The sequence below is a fragment of the Mycteria americana genome, chromosome 7 (assembly GCF_035582795.1).
Source record: "Mycteria americana isolate JAX WOST 10 ecotype Jacksonville Zoo and Gardens chromosome 7, USCA_MyAme_1.0, whole genome shotgun sequence".
Classification (NCBI taxonomy): domain Eukaryota; kingdom Metazoa; phylum Chordata; class Aves; order Ciconiiformes; family Ciconiidae; genus Mycteria; species Mycteria americana.
Genome location: NC_134371.1, coordinates 50,283,749 through 50,305,018, shown reverse-complemented (window position 1 = coordinate 50,305,018; position 21,270 = coordinate 50,283,749). Strand labels below are relative to the sequence as shown.

General features: G+C 39.2%; 1 protein-coding gene across 2 annotated transcripts in view; it reads left to right on the top strand.

The window, feature by feature from the left end:
• SLC44A3 (solute carrier family 44 member 3) overlaps window positions 1-19,137 on the top strand; it is a 42,821-nt gene extending 23,684 nt beyond the window's left edge. The window contains exons 11-16 of one of the 2 annotated variants that reach the window (XM_075508325.1): window positions 2,638-2,794; window positions 5,161-5,244; window positions 14,994-15,131; window positions 15,611-15,847; window positions 17,631-17,729; window positions 18,844-19,137. In XM_075508325.1, coding sequence (XP_075364440.1) covers window positions 2,638-2,794; window positions 5,161-5,244; window positions 14,994-15,131; window positions 15,611-15,847; window positions 17,631-17,729; window positions 18,844-18,849 — 721 coding nt within the window. In that variant the 3' untranslated portion in view covers window positions 18,850-19,137. The remainder of the gene's footprint in view (window positions 1-2,637; window positions 2,795-5,160; window positions 5,245-14,993; window positions 15,132-15,610; window positions 15,848-17,630; window positions 17,730-18,843) is intronic. The other variant, XM_075508326.1, reaches the window with a different exon arrangement.
• Window positions 19,138-21,270: the final 2,133 nt, after the last annotated feature.

Genomic DNA, 21,270 nt, shown 5'->3' with positions numbered 1-21,270 from the left:
AAGGACAGGCTTTTGAAGAAATGCTTTTTTTTCCCTTTCAAATGTCTACGTCTTTTGGGTGTGTCAAGATTACATTTTTTCTTCACACAAAAAAAGTGGTTTTAAAATGAAAGCTGAGATGCATGTGTCATCATTTGATTCAAGGAACTCAGTGTTAAGAAAGATACCGAGTGTCACAGAGCTCACAAGAAAATAAAGACAATTGGCAGCACTGAAAAAAGAAAATTATTAAAAGATGATGTGATATTGAGTACAGGTTCACAGGATTTTGGAATAGTAGGGTTCTATGCAAATCAAACAACCCCGTGGTAACATAAAGTAGGAATACCAAAGAGGAAAAGCAAGCTGTGGCCCTGCCCAGTCTTGTAACCAGTTCTGTCAAGCAGATTCCTGTTTTTCCCAGATACCTTGTGTGCGTGCAGTGGAGTCTGCATGCACAGAATTCACTGCACAATATGAACTGCCTACAAAACCTTAAGCATATGGCTGACTGTATGCTTGTGCTAAAGTCATTTCAGGATTGCAGCCATATAATGTACAAAGTGGGGTGAAACGTCATCCTTAAGGGTAATTGGGTGTTGGTGGATGCTTGAGCCAATCTTGAGCTTGTTTAGAGTCACAAGCATCACCTGTTGTTGTGATTAGCTAGCCGTTTTCCCATGTTTCCTACCCTGAGCCAGAATTACAAGGAAAATCTGTTCTTTTTCTGATCTGTTTGGAAGCAAAGCAAGAAACCTTGTCAGACCCTGTTCTTGTGAGAATTCCTTTGCTAAGAAAAGAAGGTGTGGAAAAGCATCCAAATGTGTAGAAATTTATCTAAACTTCAAGTTTTGACATCCCTGCTCATTAATCAGTCCTGTTAAGAATATCAAAATGCTTCTTCATTTTTCTCTGCAGTAGCAAGTGAATTATTAACACAAGAGTAAACTTTGTCCTTTCTGTATTTCTCACCCTTGGTTAACATTTAACTTGCAGAAACTTAATCTTTTATATTCTGAGATCTGACTGAGACTGTCATATGTAAGGTAGCATATGAGGGAAAAGGAAACAATTGTACTATATGGATAGAATAACTCATCTATATTGTGATGTATGTGTTTCTAACACAGAAACCTGATGACTTAAAAAAAAAACAACCTGCCTTATTCAGTATAAAATTCCACTATCCCCCAAGCTGTTCCCCTAGTTGTTAGACCAAAAATAATAAACGCAGCAACTGCTTTGCTGGAATTTCCTATTTAAAATAATGTGGTATATTCACATATTTAAATACAACTTCTCAGCTGCAGAGTATTTAGTGTTTTGAATGAACTGCAGTGATACCTTCAAGATTCTTGCAGAACTGTGATACCTGTCTGGATGTAGTATGTATGATTTAAATCCTTGCTGAAGTGAGGATTTAATAAAAATATTTGTAGAGCTTTTTAGCTCCAACCAGTCACTCTCTTATCACTGCCTTTTTATTTTTTAGTTTCTTGTGCAAACTATTAATTTTTCAACATAACAGAGGTTTTGAAGAAATCAGTTATGAAAATAGGACATCTTATTTGTGATATAAGGTCTGATCTTTACTTAAGTACTTAGTCAAACTGCTGCTGGATCTGTTGCCTAAGTAAATTTTTCAGGGTTGGGTCAATTGCTTAAGAGTTGCTTTATAGAAGGGCTAGTTATGACTATTGATCAGTGGGGTTTTTCAATCCTTTGAAATGTTTTTTTAAGGTATTTGTAGTGTTAATCTAATAGAATTTTTTTACAGCATTTGAAGAGGGATGGCGGAGTGGCTTTAAGTTAATTTCCTGGTTTTCATATAAATTCTTGAGAGCTGTGTCATGCTACTCTCTGTAACTGATTGACATTGAACTGACCTTTATAAAGGAACCAAGAAAATAAAACTTGTATTTAGGCCAATTTTTTGTCTTTGCTTTTCAATTTTGGGAAACACATTATTTCTCCAAAACAATACAGGTTAGTGTGCAGTAGAATTACAAGTTTTTTAGGCCAAATTATAATTCTAAACAGATAGTATGATATTCCTTTTTTGTGTATTCCATTTTAAAACAAATGCTGTTCCGTGAAAAAAAAAAATTAATTATCTGAACAAAATTTAAAACAAAATTCGACCAAGTTGCAACAATAAAAGTAGATAGTAGATCTCAATTTTACACATGACAGCTTATGATATTTTTTTTAGTTTTAATTTTACCACTAAAGCAGAAATAGCGGCTTCATTCCTTCAGACTAAAATCTTGCAGAAACAACAGCCAAATAAAAGATCGCAGAGAATCAGAGAAGTGACAGAAACTGGAGAGAGGTGTTCAACGAAGTATTCTCAGCTGTTGTTCACTTACTTCTGGTATTTTACATTGTAGGTTTTTTCTAGATATTTTTCCATTACTGAATACATCAAAACAGTCATTGCTTAAGAATTAAACTAATCCAATAAAAGTTATAAACTTGGCTGCTTTCCTTTGGACTAAGGTGAACATTCAGATGAAGTCAGTAGGAAAACTGGAGTTGTTCAAGTGGGAAAGGAGATACCAGCTTAATTCTTTAAATTTCTAAATACTGAAAAGATACAATGTATATCTTTTAAATAATTTTCTAAAACATTTTTAAATTGTTTGTTTTTCTTTCTAGAAATAAAAATAGCCCACCACCTCACCCAGTCCTGTCTTCCATATCAGTTCTTTTTTGCTATCATCTAGGAACTGCTGTAAAAGGCTCATTTCTAATCACAATACTGAGAATACCAAGGATTGTTCTCTCGTACCTTTGTAATATCCTAAAAAAAAAGGTAGGTATATACTTCTGTAACACTATAAAAATAGTAGTTAAAAGGTGAGCTTCATGAAAAAAAAAGTGAAGAATATACTTCTTGCTTAAAAATGGATGATGTGGATTTTATATTTTATCCCATTTTCTTCATTAAGAAAGCTTTTTCCATGTGCTTCCTTTTTTTTCTCTCAACTCAGATATTTTTAAAAGCAGAAAACACCAACATTAAAAACCACCTTTATTTAGTGTTTATATATAAAGGGGTTTATGAAGGATAAAGTAAAAATTTGGCAGAATGCTCTATTTAAAAATTTTGCATCATAAATTCTAAAAAAGCAAAGGTAAGTTATAACGTTATTGTTGCATATAAAATGTCTTATAGAAAAGATTTCATCTGCCTTGTAATATGAGTTTATAGAAAGAATGTATGAAATAAGAACTATTCCAGAGATTTGTGTAGGATCCAAACCACATCTTTTAAGATATAGAAAAAAATATGGCTAGGCTGTTTTGATTGTTGCTTGCCTTCTTTCTATCTTTCATGCATCTCCACATCTCTTATTGTCTGCTGGAAACACACCATTGCAGTTAGTTCTGGCACTTTGGCAAAGAGAGAGGGCTGTGAGGACTGCATAGCTCTGATTTTAGAGGAAGATTTAGGCAAAGTTTTTAAATGTAGGTCTTTTCCTCTGAGTTTACCTTGGCCTTGAAGCATGTTATGTATAGTTATGACAGGGTGTTTACATTGACCATCCCTGGTACCTATGAGGCATGTGTGGGGGCTGTAGTTTGTGAATGCTTAAATAAAAACCCCTAAAATAAATGGACTTGTTGGGTACGCAGTTTTGTAATCTGAATAGCTGTAGAACATTTAACTAGCAAAGAAAGATTATTTGTGTCTACAGCAGTGTGCTACAAGCTCCTTTTGGTCCAGTTGCCAAGCATTCAGCTGAGGATGTGACATGACCCATAGCAGTAGCTGCTCCTAAAGAGGCTCAGGCCAGCTTGTGTCCCCAGTCCACAGAAGGATCCCCCCACAAAGTAACCTTGCTCCTTCTCATGGGAGAAAGGACAGGCTATGGCCCCTTTCCATGGAGGCTCTTTCCATAGAGGGCCAGAGTAGTGGTACTAAAGGATGGAGAAGTGATGCTGCATTCTTGCAGAGCTCACCCAGACTTTGCCACCCTTGCAAAAATGCTGCTGTTTTCTGTGAACAGGAGGAAAAGTCATGGGTCTGCAAGCTTGCAGGTAAATTCACAGATGTTTTCTACACAGCAGTCTTCAAGCAGAATCAGAGAGGAGATTGTAGTTGAAGTCCCTTGCTCTAGGTTTTTAATAAACAGTACTTACTGAGATTAATACCGTTTTAGTAAAATCATCTCTCTAGCAGTACATGGCAAGATCAAAGTATTTCTCTGCTGTCAGGAGTTTGCATGTTCAGTCGCCATTTTAAAGGAATTATTCCTGGAATATTTCCAAGAACTTCTTTGGAAAAAAGTTGGGAGGTTCGTGGTTTTTGCACGAACAATGGTAGTTGTGAGGACCTGAGGTTTTCATATAGTGACTGGTAGATCTCTGCTTTCCAAAACAAAACAAAAACATTCTGACCTCTGGAAAAAGAAGGTTAAAAAGACTCAAGTGTCACTGAACTGAATTTCCTTTTGCTGAGAAAAACAGCCGGTTAAATTTGGAAGGCTACCATGGCTACCAAGATATCTTTTGCTTGTCTTGCTTGGTAAAATCTTTGTATGATGAACAGTTCTGAGCTCGTGATGTGATGGGGGTGGGGGTGAAGTGGAGCAAATACTGAGCTTTTCTGCTCTGTTTTTAGTATGTAATTAATATAGATCAATGGTCTATGAATGGTCTGTTCTAATACACGCTTCTTCCTCCTGTCCTGAAAAATGAATGTGTACTGAGTCAATACACACACGTGCATATAAATCCTTCTGCCCATTCTTTTCTTTTTGTTCATTAGGGTACCAGTCATTTCAGAACTGTGAAGGTTTTCTGATAACCAAAAATGTTAAAAATCTGTCAGTGTACTCCCTGATGACTGCAAAGTACTGTAAGGGTTACTGACTTGCCTGCCTGTTTTGTTCTCCAAGCAGCTGTTAGCTCACAAAGCTGCTTGCAGCACTTTTCTTTTCCCAGAGAAGAATCTTCCATCCACAGGAAGAAAAAAAAATATGCTCAGCTCATCCGTCATTAATACTGAAGGGTCTGAATTAAAAACAGTTCCTATAATGCAAAAGGAAGTATCTGCTGCCTTAGTGAATGATTTATTAGAAGAGTCAGTCACCTGTAAAGCAAGTTTTTCTAAAATGGCAGTTTTGTTTGAGTCTACTTCTGTGTCCAGTAACCAAACATTTCATTTTATTGCAGGAGAGTACATGTGCAAAGTGCCTGTTCAAGTGCTGTTTCTGCTGGTTTTGGTGCCAGGAAAGTTGCTTAAGATACTTTCACCAGGTACACTCTATCATCTCGCTGTCACTCAATGATCCGCATACCTAGTCTAGAAACCGTATGTGTATGCTAGCTCCATTTAGCACAATTAAAACAACATCCAGTGCATGCAAGCCAAAGTTTCCTGCTGGCCACCTAAACTAAACAAACAAAAAAGTCTTCAAGTGTAGATGGAACTTGTTAGAAAGAAACAGGGAACTGACAAACATGCAAGGTGCAAGATTTTAGAGAACTTGTTAATACAGCTTGAGATAGCCCTTTCAGCGGGCCACTTGCTCTTTCTGAAGGTAAGAAGACTTAACATTTTGTTGAGTTGTGCCAGACAGACTACTGAAGTACAGAGGGTCCAGGTGGAAGGAAGCAATGAAGAAGTAAGAAACCCACCTGGAGATGTATCATGAAACTAGATACAGTATTTTCCACCTGAAAGTCCTGAATAAAGAAACTTGAACTTCTGGCTGATTTCCATTATCAATATATCTGGGAATACGATCTGTGATGAAAAAGCCAGATGATATAATATTCTCTTTCTTTGAAAGACATCTTTGTTTTGTTAGCAGTTTTGTTTCAAAAGTGTTTTTATTGGAAATGGACGATTTCTGACATACAGCAGTTTTTCACATACTTGATTCCTACTTTTTCTGTCCTGATCCTTTTCTCCAAATGTTTTCCAGCTCTATATACATCATTGTAAATAGTTAATTTTCCTCCTTGTCAGTCCCCTTTTGTTATCTCTGGTGACTGTGGTATTCTTAATGTGAAAGGCAATCAGATGTCCATGCTGATTCCTAACTCTCTGACTGTTGTGTTCTTTGTTCTCGTTGCTGAGGGTAGTGAAGTAAACAAGACAATTCCGATAAAGGATCTGACTTCTCCTCTAAAGTAGGTGCATAAATTAAGCTTAATCTTGGACAACTACGAAGAGCAAGTTTTTCACTTAGTTCAGCCTAGATTAAATACTTGTGCAGTGAAATCTCTGGTTCTAGACAATGAATTTTCCAGACTTACATTTTTTAGGTAGATCTTATGGTCACTGACTTGGTGAGGAATCTCAGAGTTCGTTTTGACTCCGGGCTTTCTATTTGTAGTCACCCTTTCCCCTTGGCTTCCTGCCTTTCAAAGAGATATCCAGCATGCTAGTGTTTACTTTCTCCAGCTGTTGTATGCTATGTGTTTGTTAAAAGAAGAATTAATTACTGTAATGTTCTTCCTTTTGTTTCAGAAGGCTGTATTGTAGCTCTTGTTCCCTTAAAAGATTTCCTGTTTCCTAATCTATTGTAGGCAAATTTCTGTTTTTATATGAGTTGTGGTTTTTAACCTAATGATCATACTACTGTGTTTGCTGTTAGATAATTGTTTGTTTGAACATCTTTTTGGCAAAGATGATGGTGTTCCATGTGGTCCAAGTCCAGGGCAGTTTGGGCGAGGGTTAGAGGAGAAGAAAAGCAAGAACACGCTGTAAGATTTTAATAGACATTTTATCTGTATGAAGGGGTAACATTGGTCTCAGATTATTGCATTTCATAGAGTAACTAATGTATCTAATTAGTTTTTTCTTTCTTTCCTATAAAGAATGTATTCAAGCCCATTTCTTCAATTTTGTAAAATCTGTGGCCAAATGTAAAAAAGAAAAAAAAAAGGGAGGGAAAAAAAGACAAGTCTGCAGTTTTAAGCAGCTTAACATATGGCTTGATTAACAGAAGTACTGCTCTTAAGAGCTCTTACAGAGATCAGTGAAAGCTGCTGGGTACAGCCTTGAAATTTCACATAGGTGTTGAACATGGACTTGAGAATAGGACTTGAGAGGGGTTAAAAAATTGCTTGTACCTATGTTTCTAACATTTTGAAAGTATTTTTTAGTTCCAATTTTGATTTTTGTGTGAGCTGAAATTACTGAAATCTGGAACAGCTGTTATAAAAGTTGGTCCAAAGCTCATTTCCTTACTATATTTTTGCCTTTTATTCTAGTATTACTTTCACTATAGTAATAAGCATATAATTACCTGAAACTCTAAAAAAAAAAAGCCTTCCCCATTACTCCTGCACTATTTTCTTCAACCTGTTGTTATATTGCTTAGACAATTTAAATTCTTTCTGCTCCTTCATTCACAAGTTTAATCAGGATTAAACAGAGGCCCTTGTTTTCCCTTTGGGTAACTTGCAGATGAGAAACAGGTGCTGGAGGAAGTAACACTGGTGATAGAGTGTGAGCTTCTTTCTTCCCATGCAGTATCAACCAAGTGCTCTGTTACGTTATCAAAGAGTACTTTTCGGGCTGAGGTGCCATCTTTCAGGTGGGATTTAACACTGACTTTGATAGTTGCACGCGTCCCTGAAGTGACTTGTTCTCCACAGGCTCAGCTAAGTTTTGTTCAGCTCTCCTAGAACTTAACTGAAACAGGGCCAAAAAGGTACCCTGTCATCTTCCCATCGTGACAGACTGCTGTGTTAGACACTGACAGTTGCCGTATTTCCAGTGGTGGTTGTTGGAAGAGGGGTAATGTAAACCCAGCGTCCTGTGCAGATTGCAATGTGGATAATTACATTCTGCCTTCCTACATTTCTCTTGGATTTGCAACTGGATCCTGTGCTAAACTGTGGTGTAGTGTTGCTATGTGCTGTTAAACAGTTCACTCCTTAAGCTGTTCCATTTCAGTCATGGGCAAAGTGATTCATGTGTGTGTATAATCCATTAGTAACAATTGTAAAGCACTCTGGGTTCTATCTGGATGAAAAGTGCTTTGTGAATATAAAGTCATTATCCTTACTTGACAGTTCTGTTTGCCAACACTTGTCAGAATTACCACAGATTTTTCATCTGCTGGCTCTGATGGTTTCACTATGTACCAGATAAACACATCCAACCATCTCAAGTAAAATCTGGGAGACTGAAATTTCTCTTCCGTAAAAAGAATATACTGGTTTTTTAATGTGGTTTGGGAGCTACAAGGTCTGTCTGTCTCCTGCTTTCTTAAATTGTGGTAGCAGTCTTAACTTTTGATACATCAAAGCGCTTGCTTTTTTTGTTTGCTTTTTTTTTCTTTTACAGCCTTGTTGCAGTGACTTTTTTTTAAAACAATATATCTTTTTCAGGATAGTTTTGCTTTTCTGTGTCTGCTTTGGGTTTATCTGCAGCCAGTTGGCAAGCAACCGCTCCAAAGTGCAGCACATGGATTTCTGAAGGAGTTGCTGAGCCGAATGTGGTTTCTCTGTTTTCATCAGCGCAGCGACTTGCAGCGTAGCCTTCTGGGCCCTGTGGTAGCCATTACTGAAGTCGGCAGTGGGTTTGCCTGCATTTGCTGGTACTGAGACCCTTCACTGATACTGAAAGACAGCAACTGTCTAGTGTAAAAAAACAGAAGCAGGTCTGTCTAATGGTCATATATCCATGGCAGTTGGTTGTCTCTTACACTTTGGATGGAAGCCTATCAGGAGGTTGCGGCTAAATGCCTTGTGGAGAAGTGACCTAGATAAAACCAAAAGTCATGCACGCTAATGTAAGTACAGTTCTCCTCTGCACTGCCAAAGACATTGTGCCTCACCCCAGCAAGTACTTTTTCCTCCCAAAACCAGTACTGCATTACTGGCAAAATTGCTTCTAGATGTTAAGCTAAATTTTCAATCATCTTGGTTCAATTCATCTTCAATCATCACAGTTGGCTAAAATATTCATCTTCAGTGAAATCGTATTTTAAATATGTTTGTTTTCCCTCTAGAGGCTTTATGTATGCAATAGCGTAAAGGAAGGAACGTAAGATTAGGAAATAAAATTCCTTAGGTCTTTACTTGCTCTGTAGGTTGAACCATCTAGGGGATAGAGATGAACAAGGCTGACTAATTCTTGCTTTGATACCTCTCTCCTCTCCCCTATCCCATTAAAAAAAAAAAAGAGAGAGAGAGAAAGGAAATAAAAGGCAATGAAGCAAGTGACCAATAATTCAGTGCTTTTAAGCAGAGCAATTTGTGAACAGCTCTCTGGAAATGTTCAGTTTTATTTTTATTTCAGAAATCCCAAATGAGAACATTGCTGCACTAACTGCAGAGAAGCCACTGTAAGCAACTCCAGTAATGATGCAATCATGATACAGTGGGCACTTAAAGCAGCATCCTTGTGGTCCAGCCTCTGTGGTTGAAATGGAGCCCAGGTGTAGCAGCGTGATGCTGCAGGAAAGGACACTCAACTACCCCCCGAGGAGAAAGTTGTGTTGGTCCTACCCACTGGATGACAGCCGTGGCAGGAGTAGATGACACACAGAGTAGGAAGCTAGGAAAGTTGAAGGACAAGATTTTCTCCCAGTAAGTTCAGACTTCAAATATAAGGGGGGATGGAAATAAAGGAAAATTGTTCTTCTTGGACTGCTTGGGAAAATTTGGGAGGCTATTGAAGGGTTTCTTACAGACGTTAATTAGCCTAAGAATCAAAAATAACCATTTCTGCATTAGCTGTGTGCTTATTGGTTGGAAGTGGGGGAGGAGAATATTCTCCATGTGTTTGTCAACCACAGGACAATAGCCTTTAGTTAACAAGGCTGCCGAAAGGACAGATTCGGTCCTGGAAGGTATGAGATTAAATACTTGCACCAGAAACAGGGGGATAAATGCCATTGTACAAGTTGCTGGTTAGGTGATCAGGCTTATCTCACGGGGGGGACTGGAATATCCTGGTGTGTCTGCTTTGACAAATGAAGGGTAAGAGCAAGCCTGTTAGCTGTCTATGAGTATATCAAGAAGAGAAACAGCAGGGAGGGATAAGAGCCAAGACAAGATCAGCAGAAGAATGAGTAGATGTAAACTGTTCATGAGTAAATGTTGTCTGGAAGTTGGAAGAAGGTTCCTAAGGACCACAGGGGCAACTGTCTGGAACAGCTCCAAATGTAAGGGCTGGGAGAGGGAAGAGCCCTAAGTAGTTTAAAGAGGGAGCTTTCCACTTAAGAGAAGAAATCATATAATGTGCTAATCTGAAATAGCCAGGGACTAGAGCGGCTGAAAGTCACTTCCAGTCTTACATGTCCTCATCTCTTCAGTGGGGCCTCACAGGCCCACGTTGCTCTAATTTCCCACCACTATCTGAGGGACATGATACAACTTTCTCACCAGGTCACTAACTGCTGTACAGCAGCCACAGAAATGTCATTGCCTCTTGCTACCACTGGATTTTGTTTTCTGAGGGGATTCCACTGGCAGCTGTGACACTTGCAAGCTAAGACACTTAAAAGTCCAGCCTGAGCTGCACAGTGTTGCGGTGGGTGTAGCTAACCAGGGCAGCCCCCAGGAGAGCTGGCAGCAACAAGATCTGATCAGGCTGAAAATACCAGCAGAGCAGAAAAAGCTGAAGTGGGATGTGAAACCAGCATGTCTCCTCCTTCTTTTTTAAGAAGATTCTGTTGCTATGGCAATCCTCTCTTCCCCAAGCTCATTTTATTAAAGCAAGTCCTGGAATGGAGGACTGAATTCAGCTGTTACACAAAGTAGCAATTATTCTCAACAATTGGGGAACTTACGGCCTGGATCTGAGCCACAGTGCCTTTCTCATGAAACTAGCAGGTCAATTTTTCCAAGACCCTTGACATTCTGTGTTGTGAGGCACAGAAGGATGTATTCTTTAAATAGTTTTTTTTTGCATACTGTGGTATTTGGAAATATGTAAACATTCACATTCCTTATTTATTCATCCTGACGCTGAGAAACTAGTGTCTAGTTCCCAGGCTCCAAGCCAGAGGAGGCTTGTGTTCTTCACAAAGGTGGTGATACAGTACCAACATGCTGGTGCAAGGATAAAGACTGTTCCTGACCCGCTATCTCGCATGCTTTCTGATCAATGGTGTGCTATCGATGCCATTATTACTTGCTTGTCACCATAGCAGAGACTACAATTGTAAAACATCAATTCATTAAGCAAAGGTAAAAAGCAAAGATAGCTATACTGGGCCAGACTGAGTTTCCACCTAGCTCAGTATCCCATCTCCAACAGTGGCTGTGAGTGAATGCTAAGGTGGAACAAGTGTATATTTCCCTGTCCCCGTGCTGTTTCTGAATCTGTTTTCAGCCTAGGGGCTTCTTGAGCTGAGTATGTTTTCTGTGTGTTTAATAACTCTCAGTGGATTTCTTTTCCCTGAACTTTCCCAGTCTCCCTTGAGCTCCTGTGAACTTTTAGCAGCTAAAGCATCCTTTGTCCAGCAGTTCACAGCTTACAGACTTACAGTGAGAAGAAATACCGTCTGTTTTCAAACTTGGCTCCTAGTACTTCGTATGGTCCTCCCCCTGCCTAGTCTTTGTTCGGGAAGAAACAGCAAGCCATCTGACTCTACCTACCCTCTCCACATTTCTCATGATTTTGTAGCCCTCTTACCGCATCCTCCCTCAGTCATCTCTTTTCCAGACAGAAGAGCCTGATGTACTCAGTTGTTCCCCAGACAGAAGACATTCCATACCTTTTGGATCATTCCTGCTGCCCTTTTCTCAAACATTTTCAAGTCCACTAGAGCTTTTGTGCATGGGAAAAGAGAATACATTCTGTAGAAAAACACATTTAAATAACCTGTTTCTAGATGATAGCAGATTCTTAACTGACCATGGTCTACCATCTTAGCCTTTGCAACTATCTTTTCTTTGAAAGGGATTGGATTCTTGCACATACCCTGCAACTGGAAAATCAATGGGATATCTAAGCTTCTTTTTCCAAAGTCCAAAATGATTTGCAAATATTTGTAATAGCTTGCGTGTGTTAGGTGTTCTTTGGTGGGTAAGGATGAGAAATCATTTGAGCTCATTTCTGTGCAACTCTGAGTTTCATGGAAACATACATTTGATTAAATGTTAGACATGTATTTTGTTAGTTAGAACGTGTAGATTTCTGTGTGGCTGGATGGGATCAGGGTGTGGGATCTGTATGGGAAACCTGAGAATTGTGAGGAAAGTGTATGGAGCCACAGCCTAGGCTGAACAAGAAACCCTCCAAATATTTTTTTTTCTCAGAAGTGTATTTTTTGCTGAAAGGTAGCGATCACTTGGCTAAGTCTTCAGCTTGTACTAGTAACATTCTTGCTTCCCCTATGTCAATGACTAGTTTTGTAGCCTTCAGCAGTTCATTCATTTCTGTGTCTCTCTTACTCCTTCTATAATGACGGGATTATTACCTGGCTGCCTTTCTTGCTTGGGTGTTACGACTAGTTGATACTTACATGATTTGTTGAAGTTGTAATTGTTATAAATGCCATTTTTTGTCAGCTGGTTTGTAACATGACAAATCCCTATGCAGGTAGTATTCAGTCTCCAGCATGATTTTCAGTCTTTCCAAGATAACTGTTCTAGTTAATAAATATCAGAAATTCCTTTCGTTGCACATTCCTCGGATACCAAAATGGCTAATTCAAGAGTGCAAACAAATGGTTATTTATTTTAAGTTTGGAAACAATGTTTGTACAAGTGCACATGCATTTTCAGCATTCTTTTTAATTTTTAAAACAGGACATTTTTTGCTATTTATAATGAATACAGAATCTCTGTTTAATTTATTGGCAAAATTTATGCTGACCTCACCAGATCAGGATCTGTTCTGTGAATTTAGTTCTTAAGGGACAGAAACAAATTTAGAAAACCCTTTTCCACTTTGTGTCTCAATGTCCTGTCCGTTAATGGGAATGATGAAGCAGCCCCAACTCACAGCATGTTATAAAGATAGGTCTATCCATGTTTGAAATACGCAGTGACAGCTACAGACGGAAGACAGAGAGGGAGCTTGATTTGAGGCCGTCTACCCTACGCCTGTGTCCTGGGGAGGTGGTAGCCCAGCAAGGGCTGGCCTTACCGAACTGCCAGCTCTCCTGCTGCCGCGTCCTGGGCCGATGCTGCTGTGGGCGAGCTTGCGGGCCGCCGGGTTTCCTCACATGGGATGGCAGCAGGCTGCTTACAAACCTGTCGGGTTGCGTGAGGCAGGTGGGACAAGGATGCATCGCTTTCAGAGGTGTAGGCAACCGAGAAGGCAAAGATATTGTAGTCAATGCCCGACCGAGCCGAAGGGTACACCTCTCTGTCGGTCCTGTTACAGCACTCCCTGGGGAAAGGAACAGCGTCAGTATAAATGAAAGTTAGCACAGAAAGCATTTTTTCCTATTTAGGAATGAAGCGAACTTGCTTGTTTAAACAGATTTTTATGCAGACACTCTACGTGTTTCTGTAGAGTTCAGTGGCGTCTTTGATTTTTCTTAAGAGTAGGCAATAAATCCACGGTCTTTATTTATATTTTTTCTCTCTATGGATGTATTTGCTACTATGTAAGTACAATGATTACAGGATGTCACTGTTTACTTCTACTCTTTTTTTGCTTACTCTCAGAGAAAAAAAAAATCTTTTGTCATATATAAAATAAATAATAGCCACAATAAAGAGACAAAGGATCTTTGACTGCATTTCTTTCTCTGTAATATTTTAAGATAATGTCAGTAGAGCTTTGTTACACTGCAGTATGTTACAGAGATTGCTATGGGGTGAAACTGGACTCTGCAGAAATAAATTTTCTCTGCCTTCAGATATCTGAAGCTATTTTATATTTTGATTTGTAAGTGAGAAAAACCAGATTTTTGAACAGGAAGGAAGTGTTTTGCAGTGGGCCAGTATAATCCACTTTCAGCAAACCAGTTGTGTTTTTTTTTCACTTCCAGGTGAAGCAGAAAGTAGTCTAAGCACCAAGTACATGTTGTGGTGTATAAATTCCTTCAGAACAGTAATCCCTTGCACACTGTGGTTCTTACTGACCGTTCCAGATGTAACTAATGTTTTGTGGCATAATCCACCTTCTAATATTTTGAGTAAAGGGAGACTACTCATAAGACTTGCTGCTAAAGTTCAGCATACATTTCAGGTATCTTGAGTGCTGTTTTTCTTAGCTGATATTTTGGACACAGTTTCAAAACCTTGTTGAGGAGTTCCGTAAATGGGACATATATGTCAAGTTACGCACAACAAGCGCTAAAATAATCCAATCCATGAAGGTAAATATTCTGTCCTCTCCACCTGTCTTGGCAAGTTTCCACAAAGAGAAATCTTGTAAAATTCTCAATACCTCAAAAAAGTGTGAGTGCCCCTACTCTCTGTTGAAATTCTGGGGGTTTTTGTGACATAACACTCACTGGTCTAGTCCAGGATCCTTTAGCTGTTCTTTTCCAGTCATTTTCACAATTGGTTTCATCTTTCCTGAAAACGTTTATTTTATGGCTATAGCCATAAGCTTGAATTTCAGTAGCATATGAATAGTTTGAAAGGGCCATGTATAAAAGCTTTTTAATCATCAACTTTTAAATGACTTGATAACGACATAACTTGATTGTTCCACTCACTATGGTTTGCCAGCAGTCTTGGAGATAGATTCATAGAAAATAAGCAAGTAAGTTTGGATAGTGTGACTCCAGGTGACTAAATGTTTTGTGGAAATTGTGTCATATTCATTAACAAAAATTAGGGTAGAGAACTTTGGTGGTTTAAAATAAATTGGATAAAGGTGGGTTCAGAAATGTATTTAGTTGCTATTCTAGCATTTGCTAATAGTGGAAATTATGTAGAAAAAACTATCTGAAGTTAGAAGCATAGTTATTGTGGCCACTTAAAATACAATTGCCATATTATGCAAAATAACTTTATATTCATAGTAAGTATTTCCAAATAGAGTTTAAGGCTTTGAATTTTGCTGAAGTTAAATCTAGATTATGAGTCTTTCCTTTCTCACTGCATTATTATCTTCTCTCATTTCATTTCAGCATGCATACACAACTACAGCCATAAATGGGACAAATTTTTGTACATCCGCAAAGGATGCTGTCTTTATTTTGGCGAAGAATTCTCCTAAACTTGCATCCATTAGCTGTTTTGGAGATTTTATGCTGTTTCTAGGAAAGGTAAGAATAAGAAAAGTACTGTTGTGTAAGAATGAAGTGAAAAATCAGGGTTCTATTCTCTTTTCTTAAAGTAAATGAAGTTTATCTTTGTTAAACTCAGTGTTGTTAATGCTGTAAAATGAGTTCGGGAGAGAAGATAATGTTTGAGGAATTTAATCCTTTTCGTAGTCTTTACAGAGTCATTTAGTTGTATTACAGTCATGTCCTTGGCGCCACTCTTACAGTTCCCAATGCAATGAGTCTTTGGTAAATATATAGTAAAAGATTGCCTCTGCCCTACGGAATTTACACACTGAATTGAACACAAAATGTGACAACTACGTGATGCCAGAAACTGCATAGCTATCTCCCAGATGAAATGTACTGTTAAAATATTGGCTGTAATGTATTTGCCTTATGGTTTTGGGGATTTTGGTTTTTTTAAGAAACAATTCTACATGATAAATGAGGCTGCATTTCTCTCTCGCTGCCCTTTACAGGTGTTTGTTGTCTGTTTTACTGTTTTTGGAGGATTGATGGCATTTAACTACCATCGGGAATTGCAGGCTTGGGTAGTTCCTCTGTTGCTGGTTGGATTTTTTGCCTACCTGATGTCCCACAGCTTTCTGTCTGTGTTTGAAGTGACAGCAGATGCCATGTTCCTTTGCTTTGCTATTGATATGGAAACAAATGATGGATCTGCAGAGAAGCCATACTTCATGGATCAGGAACTGCTGGTAAACCTCACTGATAACAGCAAAGATACATAATTTGAACCCACAACCCATGGTATTTCCTTTCCAACACCTTAGAACAGGATAGGCTCGGGGATACAAATCATATGTGAATTTATAAACTGAAGTAAATGGCTCCCTCTGGCTCCTGTGTGCTAGCTATGATCTGCTGCCTTCTTTTAGATCATACCCTGTAAGTAATGGCTGACTTTTTAGGCCTTACTAGATATATGTTCAATACATTGTTGGTAATTTAAAAATATAAATAAATGAGCTAGCTGCAGAGACCGATCCATGGGGTGCCCTAAGATTAGATGTTTATATTTGTTATGACTTACTGTACAGTGATGAGCAAAAGTAAACAACACGGAGCTTCTTGTTGCCAGGAGCAGGTCAGGTATCCATCCACATCCTATGGATGCTGTAGTTCTGAACAAACTCCATGCAAACTCGAGTTGCTCTGCTTCATACCTATACAGATTCTTTTGCCAGAATACTGTCTTCTGTCTCTTGATTAAATTCTTCTGCCTCTGGACTGATTGTTCTGTGTCTTTACCCTCGTAATTACTATATTGTATTACAAGCATTTCCATGGAGAATCATTACGTAGTTAATAGTGATGGAGAGCTTTAGTTAATAGCTGTATCTGAAGCATTTGAATGTATATATGCCGTCCCTTTCATATGAAGAGAACATTTGAAGATGCAGATTTTTTTTCCTTTCATGCTATTTTTGCCAGTTCTGTCTTTTCCTTCATAAGCCATGCAACAAAGAAAATCTTAGTGATTCATGAAAAACAAACTCAGCAGCCAGAATAGCTCATATGATATGAATCTTCTGGATGGATTTCTTCAGGACAGTGTCAGAAGAACTGTTTTGGTTTTTTTTAATGCTGCTGTTAGATTCCCTGTGAAGTTCATAGAATTTTGTTGAAAACAAAAAAAAAAACAACAAAAAGGCAGCCTAAAGATAGTCTTAACCCTTTGTACAGAAGAAAGCAGATAGATATTCTTTGGCCTTGATTCGGAACAGTACTTAAGCACATGTCCCAAATAGGAATATGTTACTGAATGGAAAACTCTGAAGCCTTGACCTCTGTTCTTCTCCGTCTGTTTTGCCAAATGCTAAAGTACTTCTTAAGCCAATTCTCCTTCATGAAACAAACAGAGGCTTTCCTTTCTCCGCTTCCAAACTTTGTGGTAGTTTCTCTTTAACTCTGGTCTTAATTCCTTGTATTTAGCCATGCCTTCGGGCCTCGGGTGAAGAGAGGACTTCCCACAGGGGTAAGGAGTCTTCCAAGCAGGGCAGGCTGTGTAACCTTGTATGGAAAAACTGGGGGCAGTACATCCAAACTCCTCCTCATTGCATGATCAATAGTAAGTTTGCTCACGTAGCCAAGAACTTGGAGTTTCCCAACACACGAAGGCATTTGACTTGGGATGTCTGCGTTACAGTCGGTTACAAACATGTGGGGGTGGAAGGGAGGCTCTGTGGTCCTCAGGACAATATGCGGCAGTGGGAGGAGAGCTGGGTGAGGGATTTCAGACAGCCCGAGTCCTCATTCCTGTAGTAGGGCATGTAACAGGGATTCTTGATTCATCCTTTGCGGTTGCATTCCTCGCCCTTGCTGCGTCGGCAGAGTCCCTCCTGGTATCACTCAGTGTCATCCAGCTAGGAGCCAGCTACAGTTTCTTAGCCCTGGGCTAATTATCTTCCTTTACCAGGTATTTTTATTTACATAATGGTTTGCATTCCCAAACGATCTCACTGTGGTTTTTGCTTGTAGACCTTTGTGAGTCAGAGTAACAAGTTAACAGAAGGGCAAAAACACAGAAGCATGAGACCTTTCCAGGACAATGAAGATGGGACAGAGCTGCAACCTATGGTGAGACAGGAATGAGGGATATGTATTTATCTGCCAGCTATTGTGTTTGCCTTTATGTCCCAAGAAGAATGGATGTAGGCTGTCATGTATCTCCTGATGTCTCACAGCAACCAACATGCTGTACCCAGTATCCTGTCTTCCCTTCTATTGCTTTCCCTCCTCAGGAAACCCTCTGCAGGTGCAAAACAGATGGATCAAATATTTGTTCTCATCCTTCTTCCCGTTCCCCAGTGTGCCCAGCAGACGAAGAGAAAGATTGGACAATGGCAAGGGGGTGGGAGATAAATCCTATTCCTTCACGTCTGCTGTAGGAAAGTCAGAAGAGTGGTAGGCTGCTTGATTTCATGCCGGAACTGCTGAAGTTCCAGAGCTGTAAGACCAGAGCTTAGAGGCCTTCCCTCTCCATCCCCATCCTTTTTCTTTCTTTCTTTTCTATCAGTGTATATATTTATTTACTCTGTTTTATGGTGGGGTAAGAAAGCTGAGGTGCCAGAAGGGAGTGTTCCCCCACACCCAGGCTTGAGAAAGTCCTGTAAAGAGTAAATGCTCACTAACTGACATCTGAAAAAATATTGCAAATTGCCCCACCTGAGAAGCTGCCCCAGCAAGTTCAGAATCTGGGCTGATTTCCCCCCAGCATCGGGGGGGGGGGGCTGCCAGAGAAAGATTCTGCAGCAACAGTTACTCTGGCACCTACGCCTGCTGGACACTATTATGAGTGTCTTGTGTCCTCCTAGCTACTTCTTAGACAAGCGTAACATGGTGATTTTTCTTGATCTGCTTTCAAGAGGTGCCAGGCTCCAGCAAACTCTCCCGCAATCCTTGTGGGTGTTCTGCTATAGGCAGTTGGGCTACAGAGCACTGTTTCAGTTGATTGCTACAGTGAGGGATAGTCGTACTTGATTTTTTCATTGTTTGGGTCTGTTATTGCATTCTTCAGTAACTTTTTGCAGAGCACAGAAACTGGGGCGGGGGGGTTATTCCCTGCGAGAGGATTGTGGATCCGAGACACAAAAGAACCTTAATTATTTTCCCAGTTTACTGTTATGACATTTAAATGCAATAACAGGACTAATGCTACACATTGTTTGACTCCTTTTTTCTCTCTTTGTAGACTTGAATGTGAAGCACACCAGGAAGTATGAAGGCAGACCAGCAATAGCAAAAACAATCATAGAAAAAAGTAAAGGTTACCAATACCCCAGGACAAAGTATTAGTTCTCTAAATCTCTGTTGTACCTTCTGCACTGGTCAAATGACACACTAACTGTATGAATAATGCATTTTGTGTGTGAGCACATCTGATTTTTATTAATATACTTGTTATGATGGTCTGGAAGCTGTTAATGAACGAACTCCTTGTAAATTTCTGTGTTGTCAGATTAAAAATACTAAGTTGACAAGGTCATCGAACTGTCCTTTTTAGCTTTTTGGTGTGTCAGCTAACATGGGTTTTTTCATGCTTCTCTGGGACCACTGGGCCGGTCATCCCTGGATCAGTAAATGTAGAAACATTTGTAGAGGTGCTCTGACTGTTCCTTGATTTATTCTGTTTATCCGAACAGCCAGTGCAACCAGTTAAGGAACAGCAATGAGCTCATTGATGGAAATTACCATTGCTAGAAATTCTCTGTAGTGGAGATAATTAATGGTTGTGAGGTAGGTGTCCTTCTAATTATACTCTTTTGGGAATGGTTTTTATAAGTTAATATCATCAACTACCCATTGGCTCCTCTCCAAAGGGCAGATGAGGAATAGTCCTTTTTTTGTAATTAAACAACTACCTTCCCTTTGCAACTGAAAAGATGAAGCAGAAAAAATTGTATCTGGATTTAAAGCTTGACCAAGAAGTAGCAGATGAGCAGTGGCTGCACAGAAATGAGATAAAAGGATGTTATAAATAACACTTTATAGAAATGTTAGCTGTAACATGGATGTGAAATATAAAATATCATGGAAGAACATAGAGAAGAGACTGTGAGGGCTCTAGTCGGAAGAGGGACATGGTATGTGTGGACTCTTTTAAAAAAAAATAACTTGGTAACAGTCTATTTTCTTGTGAGCAATTCTGAGGTTTGTTCAGGACCCTGGTTATAACATGCTTTCATGGGCTCTACCTCATTCTGAGTATGCGGTAGTTTTAGATTTTACTCAGTGGCACATTATTTTATTCTCTTTGTTCAAAAACTCCTTTAGCTCCATTTTGTTTGAGGAGAGATTTGAGGTGGGAAGATGACTCCAACCAGGGATTTCAGTAAAGTACACATCAGTACAGGAAGTGAGACATTACTGCAGGTTAAGTGACTCATAAACTGCCATAATGAATAGATTGATAAACCTTTGATTAGTCACAGCTTGGAAGTGACATACAGAAAAGTTCATTGATGGCCTGACTGACAAATCAGCTAAATACTGTATCTGATCTCCTGCTGTTGAAAGGAGACTAGTTATCTGCTGGGGAATGCTAAGAAATACGTGCTTTTTATTCTTCATGTAATTAACTTTTGTCTACTTTAATATGAGCCCCTTCAAGAAGTTGAGGAATATGGGATAGATGATAAAAAAGGGAAAGAAATAGATTAATTACTTTCTGCCTGGCAGGTGAAGCTGATCAACTACTGGCTGTGACTTGCTACCTCTCATTACTTAAACCTGTACACTTGGGTACTTCTGCTGCTTGGCTTGCGGATGCTGTGGGAACTGAAAATCATGCTGAATAAGCAATAGCTCTCTAACCCTGAGAAAGTGTGCAGATATGGTACTTACACAGGGGCAAAACTTTCCTCTGCTACAGGTCTCAGTAAGATTGCTTCCAAGTAGTAGTGTCTCTGCAATGTAAAAATGTTTACCAATTTACAAAGCACAGTAGGGTTGCTTGGAAGTTAAAAAAAAAAAATCAGTTCTTATTACATATTGGGTTTTCTTCCTGTTTGTATTTGATACTCACACTGCGTGGTTTGGCCCTTGACTCAGGAACTCTTTGGTGAAAGAAAGGGAAGGAAATTTTTCTCTAAGTATGTCCTCATTTTCAGACAATCCCTAGGTGACCTCCAGAGGTCCCTTCCAATCTCAACGATTCAGTGATTCTGTTCGTTGCAATTATGATGCAGTGTCGTTGCCTTCACTGCAGTTCCTGGGTGGAGAGAGGACCTTTCAGACACTTACTACAAAGTTTGGTTTGCTTTTTAAAGAAGGAAGGTACTGCAAAAATCCCAATTAAGCTGCATTTGAGTGTGTTTCATTTAAGCAATGCTGTACTGCCCATAGTCCAGAAACTCTGACAATATGTTTTAAGAGTCACATATATTTTTACAGAAGAGTTCCGAATGTATACCTTTTAATTAAATTTTGTACATAAAGCATAGCTTTATAGCTTTCAGGTGCAACACAGGACCTCCCAATCTTGTATACATTCCATTAGCAATTGTGTCAACAACCTCCAACTGTAGCGTTCCTGTGTGGCAGGAGTCCTCACCTGAGTTAGAGGGATGGAGCACCCCTGCAGAAGCTGATGCTGTTTAGTGCTTGTTTCTTACTGCTG